The sequence below is a fragment of the Aquarana catesbeiana genome, linkage group LG06 (assembly GCF_042186555.1).
Source record: "Aquarana catesbeiana isolate 2022-GZ linkage group LG06, ASM4218655v1, whole genome shotgun sequence".
Lineage (NCBI taxonomy): Eukaryota > Metazoa > Chordata > Amphibia > Anura > Ranidae > Aquarana > Aquarana catesbeiana.
Genome location: NC_133329.1, coordinates 229,724,774 through 229,740,816, shown reverse-complemented (window position 1 = coordinate 229,740,816; position 16,043 = coordinate 229,724,774). Strand labels below are relative to the sequence as shown.

Here is a 16,043-nt window from a genome sequence, read left to right as displayed (position 1 = left end):
CTATGCGTTTCGCACCATAGTATGCGTCATCAGGAAGCTGAGGAAGTTACCCATCTGTCTCGACACTTTTCCTGCCAGACCCTTGAGAACTGCAGAAGTCTTCCCCCAACTCGAGCGACCGGGGCGTTCCCTTCATAAAGGAGGCTTTAGTATTTTGTCTTGTAGGTTCTTCCCCCAGGACTTCTTTTGTCCCTGGGGTTGACCCTGAGGTTTACCTCTTGAACTTGACGGCGGAGGCCGTCGTGACTGCCTGGAGAAGGAGCTCGTTTAAATGAAATACGATTACTCCTCTTCTTAATTGGTGAAAGGGTACTTTTTCCACTAGAAATTTTTTGGATTTATTTATCCAAATCATCCCCGAACAGCCACTCACCGTGAAAAGGAAAACTAGCCAGGAGCTTCTTGCATGGCGCTTCGGCTGACCAATTTTTCAACCATAAGATTCTATGCATATGTACCAGCCCAAGCGTAAGGCGTGAGACCTGGAGAATAGAATCCCTCATAGCATCTATTGCTAAACATAAAGCCCCTGGTAGCTTGGCTAAATCCTGGGCCTGTTGATCAGGAATAACCTTGGGCACCTGTTTAAACTGGTCTCTCAAGGACTGACATACACCAATTGCTGGCAGTGCAGGCTGAGTCACTGAACCCGCCAGAGAAAAAGTGCTTTTTAATAGGAATTCCAACTTCTTATCCGTTGGATCCCTAAGCATTTGAGCACTGTCTAATAGACAAGTCAAACTTTTATTCACAGAGGATATAGCAGCGTCAATTGCTGGTATCCCCCACTTCTTAGTGAATTTTTCCTCCATAGGATAAAGTGTTGAAAACTTTTTAGGAGGGAAAAATGCTTATCTGGGTGATCCCACTCAGAATACATAAGCATTTCCAGCAATGGATGGACAGGAAAGACATGCACAGCTTGAGGAGGCTTTAGCGAACCAAAACAAGAAGTGGGCTTATCAACCCACTCAGTTAGGGGTAGCATAAATGTGGAAAGGACCATTTCAGTAAGAGATTGCACCATCAATCTTTCAGATTGTGCAGCTGATCCTTCCGCATTTGACCCCTCAGAAGAGGAGTAATCAGCCTCTTCACAGTCCCCTGAGTAAAATTTGTCTTCTCCCGCCCCTAGTTCCTCAGTTTGAGGGTCCTGGGTAATAGAAGGGGACTTGTCACGTTTTGTCCCACACTGGGATGCGATTAAAGCTGCTAACCTTTCTTCCAAACTTATCATGGCTGAGGAAAAAACCTCTTCAAGAATATAGACAGGGGCTGCAGTGTTGGAAACAGTTGCAACATTTGACAGCCCTGATGGCTCACTCTGACCAGCCACATCAGATCTCTCAGGGGAGGATGCCATTGCAGAGATGAGTTTAGGCTTTTTTGAGCTTGAGGGAGTCCCTTTTGAGGCGATTTTACCTCCCCTTCTAACCGTAGCCCGAGTGCAGAGGTACTACCAGAAGAAATTGCACCCACTGCTTGAGCAACTAGTCCAGCAACTGCCACTGTTATTAGTGCTCAGCCTGGTGCTTTAGCAAATGTGCAAAGGGAATGCCTGTGTCAGCACTTACGTGCCCCCTTTTTGCTCGTGTCCCTCCGACAGCTGCAGTCAGCAGAAAAATTGAGCTTTTTAAATGTACTTCTACGCTGAACGTTGCTGCACGCCAACGCCGCGCTAAGCCATGCCCCCTCTGTATTCCCACGGCGCCCCCCCCTTTTTTAAAAAGAGCGGTTTCCCACGAGAGCCTCCGATCCGACGTGTGTGTGCGGGGGGCGGGGAGGGGAGGAGGAGAGCTGAAAGAACCACCGTGCAGAGGCGATGGAGATCCGCCGATCGTTCTGGCTTCCCCCTCTATCCAGGGAGAGGGGGAGAGCTTTTGTACAGGTGGGGGGTGTTTTTGGAAAAAATCCCCCCCAACATCTTACCGGAGGCTTGGGACTGCTAGCCGGAGGGAAGTCTGCAGCATCTGCTGATACAGAGTGATCTGAGGAAAGCATGACAAGGTACGTGCTCTATACAGCCCCCAGTGGTGACTTTTAGGCATGACAACATTTACTTTTAAAGGAGACAATTCATAATAAAATGTAAAATTCCTTAGAAACCTCCACTTACCTTTCCCGCCGCAGGGATTCTTTGGTAAAACCAACAGACCCAATTGTCACCCCTTACGGTGGGTTCCGTTAAACCCTCAAAAACCGGGGCCCCTTTTTATCGGGGGATCCACACTCTTGGACCCGTATAGCACCCCGCCAGGAAAACTTTATGGCTGAAAAAACCAAACCACTGGATCCTGGGAACAGTGAACACCCATGCGATTCAATTCTGGTGTGGAAAAAAAAAAAAAAAAGGGGGTCCTGCACGAGTTTGGTCTGAATGCGTTTGTATGGCTGAATTTGCATTGCACAGACATGGCATGTGAACTGCACAGCAAAGCGGTGTGAATCACATGTGATGTCTGGCATCACACCAGTGTGAACCGGCCCTAACACTTAATTCTGTAAAATGGTTTTAAATCCCCAGGGCCCATGCTTTGATTACTTTTGCAGCTAGTAAGGGCTTCTTCCTAAATATCAATGGACCTAGCACACTCCCAAAACACAGAAAAAAACAAAAAACTGTTTACCTGTCAACTGTGCCCTATACTCAATACATTTCTATGGCAAATTACTGTATATGTTACCTTAGTCTTGAAATTACATTATGACCAAGTAGAAACATTATGGCTAACGCTGCTGACCACTATTTTTGAGAATGCCAAGGTGACATGCTGAAATCCTTGCATCATTAATCAGTCATAGACCTGGAACTAGTATACATAAGGATACATGTAATGTGTGCCCTTTCAAATTAGTCAAGAGAAGGGGATCTGCGATAGTGTCCATGCATTTCTCCCATGACAGATGCACTTCTGTGATACACCATCACAGGAGTGAGCTTTTTCTACAACTCAAACCCCGTCACATGCTTTCTCCCTGCCCTGATGCTGTAGCTCAGAGCTCACTACTGTGATGGAGATGAGCAGTTACAAATAGGCCTCACTTGGCAATGTCCTGGGAGTATTCCAGCCAGGCTTTGGAAGGTATGTAAATTGCATACACCTATAGCAAGGGCATTATTCAGCTTTAGTCTGTGCTGCACAGATTGTTTTTATCTACAGGCGCCCCTTATCTGCATAGGCCTTTTTTTTTTTTTTTTTAGTAGGTGAACTAACAGCATTTTTTTTTTAACAAAAATGTTATACTTACCTGCTCTATGTAATGGTTTTGCACAGAGCAGCCCCAAGCTTCCTCTTCTCAGGTCTCCGCTGGTGCTCCTGGCTTCTTCCCCTCCTGCCCCCATAGAAAGCGGCTTGCTCTAGAGGCACTCGTGCATGCTCAGTCCTGACCCAGCTCATGCATTCAGAGCTCTGTGCCGCAGCCACAACTCCAATGCACATGCATGGGAGTGATGTCACTGCGGCTAGGCCATTCAAATGGCTGAAACCTGCCAACCCGGGGGGGGATGACTGGGTAAAGATGCAAGCCCCGGCGGAGGTGACAGCGCACCACTGGAGGGCTTTGTTTAAAGGCGAGTCTGTCATAAGGTACTAGTATGCACCTTATGACATTATCCGGTAAGGCCCAATTTTTTGGGGGGGAGGGGGGATTTACTACCATTTAAGGAGGCTGACATTTAATGTTCCATTGCCTAGTGCCAATTATTCCTGTAGGTGACAATATAACGTTAGGTTGCTTATTGCTCAAAGCTGCATCCTTCAATGGAGAAATATGGATTGCTGCAGACTGGAGTTTTGCTTTTCTAATGACTTGCACTCTAATTTTTTTTTCTTGCCATAAGTTCTCATCAAAAAAAGGGGAGGAAGTTGTGCTCTACCAGTTTATTCCAGTATACAGTTGTGTGTAAAGTAAACTAATGACATGACCGTTGTTGAAAAGTCTGCATACTCTTAGTTCTTAATATTGTGTATTGCCCCCTTTAGCATCCATGATAGAGTGCAGTCTTTTGTAATAGTGGTCTCCAGGTTATGAATAGTCTTTGGTCATGAACCGCATGTTTGAGATCTCCCCAGAGTAGCTCAAAGATATTAAGGTCAGGAGACTGATGGCCACTCCAGAACCTTCACTTTTTTTCTGTTGTAACCACTGGAGGCTCAAATTGGCCTTGTACCTAGGGTCATTGTCATGCTGGAAACTTCAAGAGGTTCCAATGCACAGCCTTCTTGCAGAAGAATGTAAATTGTCTGTCAGTATTTTTTGATAACACTGCTTTCATCTTGCCATCAATTTTCATGAGATCCCCATGCCTTTAGAACTCACACACGCCTAAAACATCAGTGAGCCACCACCATGCTTCACAGTGGGCATGGTATTCTTCTCGTTATAATAGGCCTTGTTGACCCCTTTCCAAACATAGCATGCATGCTGTAACCATGCTTTTTGTGGCATTGGCGCAGTAAAGGCTTCTTTTTGGCAATCCGACCATGCAGCATATTTTTTGTTCAATTATCGTATTGTGCTCCTTGAAACACTCACACCCTCTTCCTAGAGCAGCCTGTATTTCTCCTGAGGTTACCGGTGGGGTTCTCTTTGTATCCCAAACAATTCTTTTTGTAGTTGTGGCTGCAATCTTTCTTGGTCTACCTACCTGCTCGGCATCAAGAGATCCCCAAATGTTCTACTTCTTAATAAGTGATTGAACAGTACTGACTGACATATGCAAGGCTTTGGATATCTTTTTATATCATTTTCAATCTTCATACAAGTTCCATTACCTTGTTAAAGCGGCGTTCCACTCAAAAGTGGAACTTCTGCTTTAAGTACTCCTCGCTCCCTGACATGCCACATTTGGCATGTCATTTTTTTTTGGGGGGGGGGGGGGGGGGGGCTGGGTACCTGGTTTGGAGTGGGACCCACGTCCTCCTTCCGACTGCCTAGGTGACTCCTACGCGGCCCCTCCCTCCCGGCAATGTTCAGGGACACGTCACAGGTCCCAGAACATTGCCTGGCCATTGACGGAGCGCAGCGCGGCTCTCGCATGCGCAGTGCGCGCCCAGCTGTGAAACTGTCACAGCCGGGCGCCCACACTCACAATGTCGAGAGGGGGAGAGAACGGAGGCTTCGGGTTGCCGCATTGCTGGACCGTGGGACAGGCGAGTGTCTGTTTATTAAAATTTAGCAGCTACACTTTTTGTAGCTGCTGACTTTTCTTTTCAATTAGTTTTTATTGAATATTCCTAGCTGCTGACTTTTAATAAACTCAAAAACCAGTGGAACCCCGCTTTAAGCAGGTCTGTCTTTTGAGAGTTCTTTTCTCCTCCCCATGGCTCAGTACCTGCTCAGTGCCTCCACACGAGAGCTAACAAACTCATTGACTATTTATACACAGACATTAATTGCAATTTAAGATGTGGGAAACTAACCTTTAATTGCCATTTTAACCTGTGTGTGTCTATTCCAAGGCCAAATATTCCAGGGTACGTAACCTTTTCATCAGGGCCATTTGGCTGATTTCTGTTATTATGATTTCATCATAAATCATTAATCGTAAATCAAAAACAGTTTTTTGGCATAAGAAGTCATATTGCCAAAATGTCACTATTTCTGCCAGGGCATGCAAACTTTTAAGCACAACTGTATCTAAATTTAACAAACTTCACTTAACTAAACAATAATGAGTAAATATATTTACCTTTTTACTAATTCCATCTTGCACCACCACAGTACGATAAAGCCTTACCAGACCCTCTTGAGACAGTTTATGTACCAATCTTACAATGGATTTTTTGCAGCATTTAGTAGATACACCCTCCAGTCTTTCTTGTTCTACAATCATTTTTTGGAGACTACAAAAAAAAAAAACATTACACAGTAAAGAAATGAGACTGACACGAGGCAACAATTTCTAAACTTGTAATGTCCAAACTGATTATTCACAACCTCTATGAAAAACATGGCTTTGGAAATCAGTATGCTAACCTGACCATGAATATTAAAGAGCAATTAAGCAAACAGACGTGGTCAGACTATCCTTATGGCATTACCCAAGAACTGCAAAGTGCTTTATAATTTGCCAAGGATCTTGATCTAGGAAGTTTATGGCAATGCAGATGGGAAGAAATGAGTTTACAATTTCTGCTCTCACTCATCTTTGGAGGAAGGATGAATGATCAGACCAACGTTCTTACTAACCAACATAAGATCATCACCTGATGCAGCCAAGAATAGCTAAACCTAAATTTAACAAAAAAACAAAACAACATTATGCCGTTTTACATAGTGATCTACAAAAGTAAAAAAAATATGCTTTTTCAAGAGTTTAGCTCTACTTTAACCTTTATAGCTGCGTAAAAATAAATGACTCCAAAATATCACCCGTTTTGCGCCAGCATTGCAAACACAAATCTGTGTTTCTGCTGTCACAGTAGCAGTAAATCTGATATCAGTTCGAAGCCATTTCCTGGAAAACTATTTGGAGCTATGCAAGGGGGGTCCTTTTGGAAATAACCTTAAGGGTGCAAGATTTTGATGCCAAAGGGTTATCAGATTCTTACCAGTTGCTGTCTTCAGCTGCTGTTCATCCAATGTTATAGATAATGTTGATTAAAGAAAAAAAATAAATTTGGATGCTAAAAAAAATAGAAAAAACTAATAAAAATGTTTAAGTGGAAAAAGAGCTCCAGGATTCCCCATATACTGCACGCTTTGGAGGAGATCACATTCCTAGAAGTTGACGCCCATAATTTTTGCAGCCTTATTAAATTGTCAGCCCTTAAAAAGTAAATGGATATAAACTGCCAAACTATTCATAAGCAAATAGTCTTACAACGATGGTAACAAAAAGATATGACTTACGTGAACAAGCTCTCCACTAAGCGCAAATTCTTTACTGTCTCCACAATTATGTTTCTCCTCTTTAAAAGGCGATAGGTTTCACGAGATTTTTCCAGTGTTCCTGACTTCGAGGAGCCTTTACCTTTTTTGGTTTCAGAGGTGGTATCCTAGACAAAACCATGCAAGTTTAGCGAAGGAAAAAAATTGTACATTTTCATATGGCAGAGCTGCTTGATCTAAAAATGCCAATTCATTATTTTGTGTAGGCTTATGCAAACTGAAAGGGCTGCTTGGCTGCTTATGTGCTCATTAGCTGATAACCAGACTAATAGATCACTGATGGGGAAATAGCCAGTCAGGGAAGACGGGGGCAGGGCCAGGTCAGGGATCAGTGTCTGAATAGACACAGGGAGCTGTGATTTGGCTCGGGTGCCCCCACAGCAAGCTGCTTGCTGTGGGGGCACTGAACAGGAGGGAGGGGCCAGAATCACAGAAGAAGGACCCGAGAAAAGGAGGATCCGGGCTGCTCTGTGAAAATCCACTGCAACAGAGCAGGTAAGTAGAACACATTTGTAATTTTTTTTTTTTAGGAAAAAAAAAAACAAGACTTTACAATCACTTTAAAGATTCTAGTTATATATTCGAATATTACATTTGTTATCCATATCTGTCATTACCTAATTAAATGCTATACTTACAAGTGGTTGTGTGATCTCTCTTTGCAAATCTCAAATACAACCCCAAAAACAAACTATCACGTAACCTTAATAAAACAAATCACCTGAAGAAATTCAGCTCTGGAACAGACTAAGACTACAAGTGAGATATTCTTACCAAGGTTCGCAATTGTGATTAATTTGACAACTCCATAATCTCAAACAAGGTAAAAGAAGAAAACAGAAAATTATTTAAAAAATGCTAATTACATGCTTCAATTTCTCGCTTGCCAAGACCTCCTCAATTACAGAGACATCATCATTATCCTCAATTGCGGACTGCATAGAGAAGTTGGACTCTAAATGAAGACTGTCCCTACTGCAGTTGTTTTCGGATGCGACAGATATTTTGTCCAGTTCAGCGAGCTGTAAATTGGATTTTCCTACAAAAAAATAAAAAAAAATTATATTACTACAGACAAAGAAACACATATTCTGCCAGTAATAATACATGTAAAGCATGGCACCAGCGATCTTTCTGTGCATCTGTGTGCCCATACATTTTTATCATTTTACTTCTAAAAAGCTTCTTGCATAGGTGCTGACAGTAGTCCAGTGTTTGGGTCCTCTCAAATGAAAGAAACAGGAGCCTCCCTCCTTGGTTGAATTGCACACGAGGATTTGGGATGTGAAGAGGATGGAATACTTGATCGCTTCCCTAAACACCTTCTGAGGCACTGTAGGATAAGCGTGGGTGGTGGCTTGTGGCTTACGGATTTGGCTGGGCTCTGCAGTAGTCGGATTCTTTACTATGCCTTTTCCCTTCCTTCCCCTTCTGTACTCCTAAACTTCTCTCTTGCAATTGGTACAGTGACGTACCTTAGTATGGAGAAGATTTTCCTGTGAATGTGTACACTTTTGTTGGAAACAAGACTGGTAAAATAATTCTGTTACCGTAGAGCAGTGGTTCTCAACTCCAGTCCTCAGGACCCACCAACAGGCCAGGTTTGCAAGATAGCTGAAATACATCACAGGTGATATCACTTGCTGCTCAGTGATTGCAGTATTCTATTCTGCAACTCCCCAAGGTAATACTTAAAATCTGGCCTGTTGGTGGGTCCCGAGGACTGGAGTTGAGAACCACTGCCGTAGAGCTAGGTGATAACCTACTATGTGCTTTGGCTAGAGGTTTATTGACTATATGATTACCAAGGTACATGTATGCAATTTTTGCACGTCTGCAAGGTGAATGTCCTGTACTCCTTTTTCTGTACATTGAAAACTTAATGGAAACTAGAAAATGCATTTGCTGGGGAAAATGCGTGGGAATGCTGAATAGCTGAATTGCTATAACCACCCCCAGCAAAACTGCCCCCCATCATATTGCCATCAAAACTGCCCCATCAAAATTGTCCCCATCATATTGTCACCATCAAAACTGCCCCATCAGAATTGCCCCATCATATTGCCACCATCAATACTGCCCCATCAGAATTGCCACCATCAAAACTGCCCCCATCATATTGCCATCAAAACTGCCCCATCAAAATAGCCCCATCAAAATTGCCCCATCATATTGCCACCATCAAAACTGCTCCATCAAAATTTTCCCCATCATATTCCTGTATTATAAATCAGTACATGGTGTGTCTGTCCCCTCCCCCAGGCTCTGTAATCAGAGCCGAGATACTCCATCCAGCCCCCCCCCCCCGTGTATAACAGAAGCTTTGGTATCCATGGCAACAAAAGCAACACAGTACACTCTGTTTAATGGCTAAAATTTCCTGAAATTACCACTAAACAAACAGCTTTTTCCCAAAAACTGTAAAAGATATAGCCAGATAGCTGAATATTTTGTGAACATTTTAAAGTTTGTTTGGCGTCTGTAGGTGAAAGTATGAAGTAGCTGAAACTTTTCGGAGCGGAAGAAGATTTTAAGGATTTCAAGCATGCTCCCATTGACTTTAATGTTAAAAAAAGTGTTAAAAAGCTTAATATTTTAAAAAGTATAAATGGTAGAAAAAAAAGTTGAAAAAGTCCCATCAGCTGAAAGAGACAAACATTTTAATAGTTGAATGGTTTTAATAGCTGAAAGTATACAGAAGTTACGCAGAGCCAAAAAACATACGGAATAAAATTAAATAATATTAAAAATAAATAAAATCGAACAATAGTGGGACTGCTTTAGCAGTCCCACTAATTAAAAATAAATAAAATCGAACAACAATAGTGGGACTGCTAAAGCAGTCCCACTAATAAAATCGAATAACAATAGTGGGACTGCTAAAGCAGTCCCACTAATAAAAATAAATAAAATCAAACAACAATATAAAATCGACTAAATAAAACTAAATAAAATCGAATAATACTGGGACTGCTAAAGCAGTCCCACTAAATAAAATCGAATAACAATAGTGGGACTGCTAAAGCAGTCCCACTAAAAAATAAAATCGAACAACAATAGTGGGACTGCTAAAGCAGTCCCACTAATAAAAAAAAAAAAAAAGTCAGTCCTCAAAATCTGTTATTTTAACCGGTTCCCGACCGGCGCACGCCGATGTACGTCGGCAGAATGGCACGGCTGGGCAAATGGGCATACCTGTACGTCCATTTGAATTCCCCGCCATGCCATTGCGTGCGCGCCGGCGGCGGTGCGCACACGCGCTGTCCGGGAGCTCCGCGAGTCGGGTCGCACGGACTCGATCGCCGTGGGGATACCCGCGATCGCCTCACAGAGAGGACGAACAGGGAGATGCTGATGTAAACAGCATCTCCCCGTTCTGCCTAGTGACAAGTGTCACTCAATCTCTGCTCCCTGTCATCGGGAGCAGAGATCAGTGACGCCACACACCAGCCCATCCCCCTGACAGTTAGAAATCACTTCCCTAGGACATACTTAACCCCTCCCCGCCCCCTAGTGGTTAACCCCTTCACTGCCAGTGTCATTTACACAGTAATCAATGCATTTTTAATCGCACTGATCACTGTATAAATGACAGTGGTTCCAAAAATGTGTCAAAAATGTCCGACATGTCCGCCATAACGTCGCAGTCAATAAAAATCACTGATCGCCGCCATTACTAGTAAAAAAAAAAAAAATTAATAAAAATGCTATAAAACTATCCCCTATTTAGTAAACGCTATAACTTTTGCGCAAACCAATCAACGCTTATTAAAAAAAATGTTTTTTTATATATTTTTGGGGGATATTTATTATAGCAAAATGTAAAAAAAAAAAATGCGTTTTTTTCAAATTTGTCGCTCTTTTATTGTTTATAGCGCAAAAAATAAAAATCGCAGAGGCGATCAAATACCACCAAAAGAAAGCTCTATTTGTGGGAAAAAAAGGACGATAGTGTGGCTACTCCAATCGATTGTAAATACAAAAAAGTGTATATTAAAATCAAAGTGGCTTGTGCTTGACTTTGATTTTAATATACACTTTTTGATTTTAATATACACTTTGATTTTAATATACACTTTTTGTATTTATAATCGATTAGAGTAGTTTGTTTACTTGTTTACTTATTATAATATTTTTTCAATGAATTATAGCACAAGTCACTTTGATTTTAATAAATATTTTTTCTGCATTTATAATTTATTGGAGAAGTTGGTCTTAAAAATAGGATTTAGGATGGCGCCACACTCGCATCCCCCCTTTTTTCACAAATTTTTTCGCTTATTCCACTTTGGTGGAGTTAGCGTGCGTGAGGGCAGCAGTCCATCATTTAGTTTCCCACTCAATTCCGTTGCGCGGATTCCCTATTCCTTTTTGTCATTTAAAAAAAGGACGTCAATTTTGTTTGGGAGCCACGTCGCACGACTGCACAATTGTCAGTTAAAGCGACGCAGTGCCGAATCGCAAAAAACGATCTGGTCAGGAAGGAGGTAAAATCTTCCGGGGCTGAAGCGGTTAAGACAACTTAGATTGCCACAATTTGGTTTAAAGTGGTTTTAAAGGCTCAAAGTTTTTTACCTTCATGCATTCAATGCATGAAGGTAAAAAACCTGTGTGCAGCGACACCCCCTCAGACCCCCCTAATACTCATCAGCTCCCTCTTAATCTAGCAATGATCATGAGAGCTGAGCTTCTCCCGTGTTTTTCATTCCTCATAGCTACTGGTTCCTGCTACTGTCAATCACAGTGGCTGAGTCATGACTCAGTGTGTTATATGGACACACAGGGCGAGGCTTGGGAGCGAGCACGCACTAGTGCCCACAAAGCAAGCAGCTTGCTATTGGGGGCACTAGCTGAAGAGGAGGAGCCAGGAGTGTTGCAGCCTACCTCCCTCCCCACACATTTCTATTGGCCCACTATGATGGGCAGCCTCAGGCCTCATGTACACTGCTGCTGGTAAACGGACGTCCAGAGGCAGTTAGCTGCTTTTTTCAACTGCCCCTGAACTCATTGAATGTTATCTTATCAGTACATGTACACAGGTTCGTTTAATGTCGTTTTTAGGCAGTTTAGAGGCCTTTTTTAGAAAGTAAAAAAATGAGTTCAGACGCTGAGTTTAGAGGCATTTCAAGTGCTAAATGTTTCTAAACGCGGTAACTCGCGTTTCCTTTACAGGCTTTTCTTCATTTTTGGCTATTTTAAAAAAAATACGTTTTTTTTCAAACGCTTCTAAATGCAAACACGGCTAAACGCGGCATGTAAATGCGGCAAAATGGACGTTTAAATGTGGGTTACTATCTGTCAAGTTAAATCGTTCAGAAGAGGTTGTAAATACGTCCTATGTACATTAAGCCTTACTGGCAAATAGGAATGTGCAGGAGACAGGAAGGTTCAGGCCTATCTTTAAGTGGCAGAGCTCTGCCTATTAGTGCAGCCCAGCATTTGGCTGTTTTGGTTGTTGCATTCTGCAATATACTAAATACATATTGGTTAGTATTGGTTTAAAGTGATACTCTGAAATTGAAATAAAGTTGATTCAAAGCTTTAGTTTTAAACTTTTCTCTTTAACCACTTCAATACTGGGCACTTCCCCCCTTCCTGCCCAAGCCAATTTTCAGCTTTCAGTGCCGTCGCTGTTTAAATGACAATTGCGCAGCCATGCTACGCTGTACCCAAACAACATGTTTATCATTTTCTTCCCACAAATAGAGCTTTCTTTTGATGGTATTTGATCACCTCTGTGGTTTTTATTTTTTGCTAAACAAAAAAAAAAAAGCCCAAAATTTAAAAAAAAATAAAGTTTTTCTTCGTTTGTTATAAAATTTTGTAAATAAGTACATTTTCTCCTTTACGGATGAACACAGATGAGGCGGCTGCCGGGCACCAATGAGGCGGCACTGTCGAGCACCAATGAGGCGGCACAGATGGGCACTGCTGATTAGGAGGCACTGGCAGCTATTGCTGGTGGGCACCGATTGGCATCAGGGATGCCATCCTGATGGTCATCAGTGGTGGCCATCCCTGGTGGTTATGGTGGCATCCCTGGTGGTCCTGGGTGGGCATCCGAGGGGGGCTGCGCTGATAAACAATCAGCGCAGACCCCCTCATCAGAGGAGCAGCTGATTGGCTCTCCTCTACTCGCGTCTGTCAGACGTGAGTGAGGAAAAGCCGATAAACGGCTATTCGTGTTTACACCGTGATCAGCCGTAATTGGACTTGGCTGATCACGTGGTAAAGAGTCACCGTCAGATATTCTTTACCTAGATTGGAGCTGCGGTGTGTCAGGCTGACACGTGGCAACAATGATCAACGGGGGCGTGCAGTGGCTTGTTAACCTGACCACGTCATTTGACATCCGATCAGGATGTCGCAACCACTTTGCTGACGTCATTTTGCTATATGGCGGGCGGCAAGTGGTTAAAATATAAATATGTTATTGCATGCATACTATTTCGGTTTTACGAATAACATTTAAAATATGACAAAGGAATTCCATAGTATCATGTATTAAATAAAGGTACAACATAGCATTTTAACCACTTCAGCCCTGGAAGAATTTGCCCCCTTAATTGACAATTGCGCGGTCGTCCGACGCCGTACACAAACAAAATTGACGCTCTTTATTTCCCACAAATAGAGCTTTCTTTTGGTGGTATTTGATCACCTCTGATTTATATTTTTTGCGCTATAAACAAAAAAAAAAAAAAAAAAAAAAAGACAATTTTGGAAAAAAAGCAATATTTTTCACTTTTTGTTATAATAAATATCATCCCCAAAAAATATATAAAAAATAAATTTCTTCCTCAGTTTAGGGCGATATATATACACTACTACTTTTTTTTTTTAACCAAAATTAAGAAAAAAAGATCGCAATAAGCATATATTGATTGGTTTGCTCAAAAAAGTTATAGTTATATAAAGTCCACTAAATAGGGGATAGGTTTATGCCATTTTTATTATTATTTTTTTTTACTACTAATGGTGGTGATCTGTGAATTTATCAGGACTGCAACATTGTGGCGGACAGATCGGACATCTTTGACACTATTTTGGGACCAGTGACATTTATACAGCGATCAGAGCTAAAAATAGCCACTGATTACTGTATAAATGTCACCGGCAGGGAAGGGGTTAAACACTGGGGGGTGATCAAGGGGTTAATTGTATTCCGTTAGTGTGTTCTAACTGTAGGGGTATGGGCTATCTAGACAATAACCTTGTACATCTGAGGTACGACCCTACGTTTGCGGTCTTTTCCATACTGTGCCTTTTTATTCATCTGTAGATAAAGTCGGTACCATGGGGAGACCGAGGAGGTTATCTTGGTTGACTGGTCGTTTATTCATTTTATTTCCCTATTATAGGGCTACATTTATATATGTTGTTCGACTGCCCAACACCACTTATCTTGTCTGCACTATAAGGTCCACTATCCTTGCGCTACGCCCCTGTGAAGACATGTGAGTTGACATATAAGATGTAACCAACTGTATGGATATCTTGACATTCGTTGAATACCAATTGATTATTGCAAATTTTCTTCTGTATAGGCCATTATCTCTACTGCCAAATCAATGGGGTCCTGAGGAAGCGACTATGTGAAACATGTCAAACTTTTTGGCATTAAACATAGACACGTTTGCTTCTTATTATGGAGTATATCTTCCATCACATTGATGCATGTTTTTAACAATTTTTTCTTTTTTGCAATATTTGTGTATAATAAATTTAGATATTTTTATATTACCCATGTGGCCGTCCTTATTCTGGTACCAGTAATGTCCAATATTTTCTAGTTTGTTATGTATTATAAGCTGACAAATGGGCAAAACAGTGTACAAAAACAAGTATTCCTTTTTCTGTACACAGCAAATGCAAAGAGATAGAAATACACAAGCAGCTGTCTACTAATAAAGAGGTGATCAAGTCGAAGGATATGGTATATATAAATGATCAGGAACAAGGCTGACTGGTTATGGACTATTAGTAATTTTACAATGGAAAGGAATAGATCAACATTCCTTCCGCATGAGTAAAATCTACGGATTGTTGATGGATTTGGGTTATAGTCTTGAAAGGGCACAGTAGTCGCCTCACAAATGTCAAATACAGCTACCCGCAAAAAAAAAAAAAATATTCCTAAAAAACAAAAACAAAAAAACAAAAGTCCCCTCAAGCAAAAATTCCACCCTTCAAAGTTACCAAAATCATAAAAACAAGGAAACTGCTGGAATATAATATCAGTTTTAGGTGGTTTGGAACTTTAAAATAGCTTACCCTTTGATGAAGGCAGAGGAGTGCTTGTCCTAGCAATGTACTCACTCAAATCATCCCTCTCATCCTCTGAAATCTGTAAATCTGCAGCTGGGTTGTTTTCAGTATACATTGCTTTGTCGTCTTCTACATTTTGTAATGGGGCTGAATTAATCAATGAAAGCTGTTCGCTTTTTGCTTTTTCCTCTAAAAATTGTTTGCGTAATTCACTTTCCTCCACAAATACATGAGAAATAAATTTGGTAGTTCGCTGACGTCCTTCATCTTCCATGAAGCCCTGAAGTAAAACAGAAAGAAAGAAGTTTCAAAATATGTTCATTGAGCTAATTTGTTCCATGTTCCCCACATTGCTAAATAACTAATACATGAAAAATGGTCCAATTGATTACATAGCTATAAAATACTGGCTTCCACAGGCTATCTTAGGATGATGTTGAATGTGATCTATGGAGCCAGTACTGGTGGAATATAAATCTCCCATCTTCTCTGTGACGATTGAACCTGGAAACAATAATGATTTTATCACTTCCAGTTTCAGAGCTGTCATTCCATGACTGTTACAGCCAGAAAAGAAGCTAATCAAGCATGATTACTACTTTGTTAGCTGCTTTGGAGGACAGGGGAGACATCAGCGGTCTCTATAAAAAGTACCTGTCACTTGCCTAAAGCTATCAAAAGGGGGCTTTGTTAGCCCCTTGTGAAAGCAATAAAGTTAAATAAAAAATAATAAAAAAATGAAATTTACATAAAACAACCAAAAAATAAATAAAAAATTATTACAGCATCCCTATGTGCATATTCACAAATGCGAGCATAGGCCCGGAACACATATGTAAGCAGTGACTGCATACCATAGAGTGATATCTCTGTTAACATTA

The 16,043-nt window shown here is 41.4% G+C and overlaps 1 protein-coding gene across 1 annotated transcript in view; it reads right to left on the bottom strand.

Moving 5' to 3' along the window:
- GTF3C1 (general transcription factor IIIC subunit 1) overlaps window positions 1-16,043 on the bottom strand; it is a 395,149-nt gene that overhangs the window by 257,330 nt on the left and 121,776 nt on the right. Inside the window, exons 9-12 of the mRNA XM_073633018.1 lie at window positions 15,169-15,442; window positions 7,761-7,933; window positions 6,856-7,001; window positions 5,693-5,846 (exon numbers count right to left, since the gene is read on the bottom strand). Coding sequence (XP_073489119.1) covers window positions 5,693-5,846; window positions 6,856-7,001; window positions 7,761-7,933; window positions 15,169-15,442 — 747 coding nt within the window. The remainder of the gene's footprint in view (window positions 1-5,692; window positions 5,847-6,855; window positions 7,002-7,760; window positions 7,934-15,168; window positions 15,443-16,043) is intronic.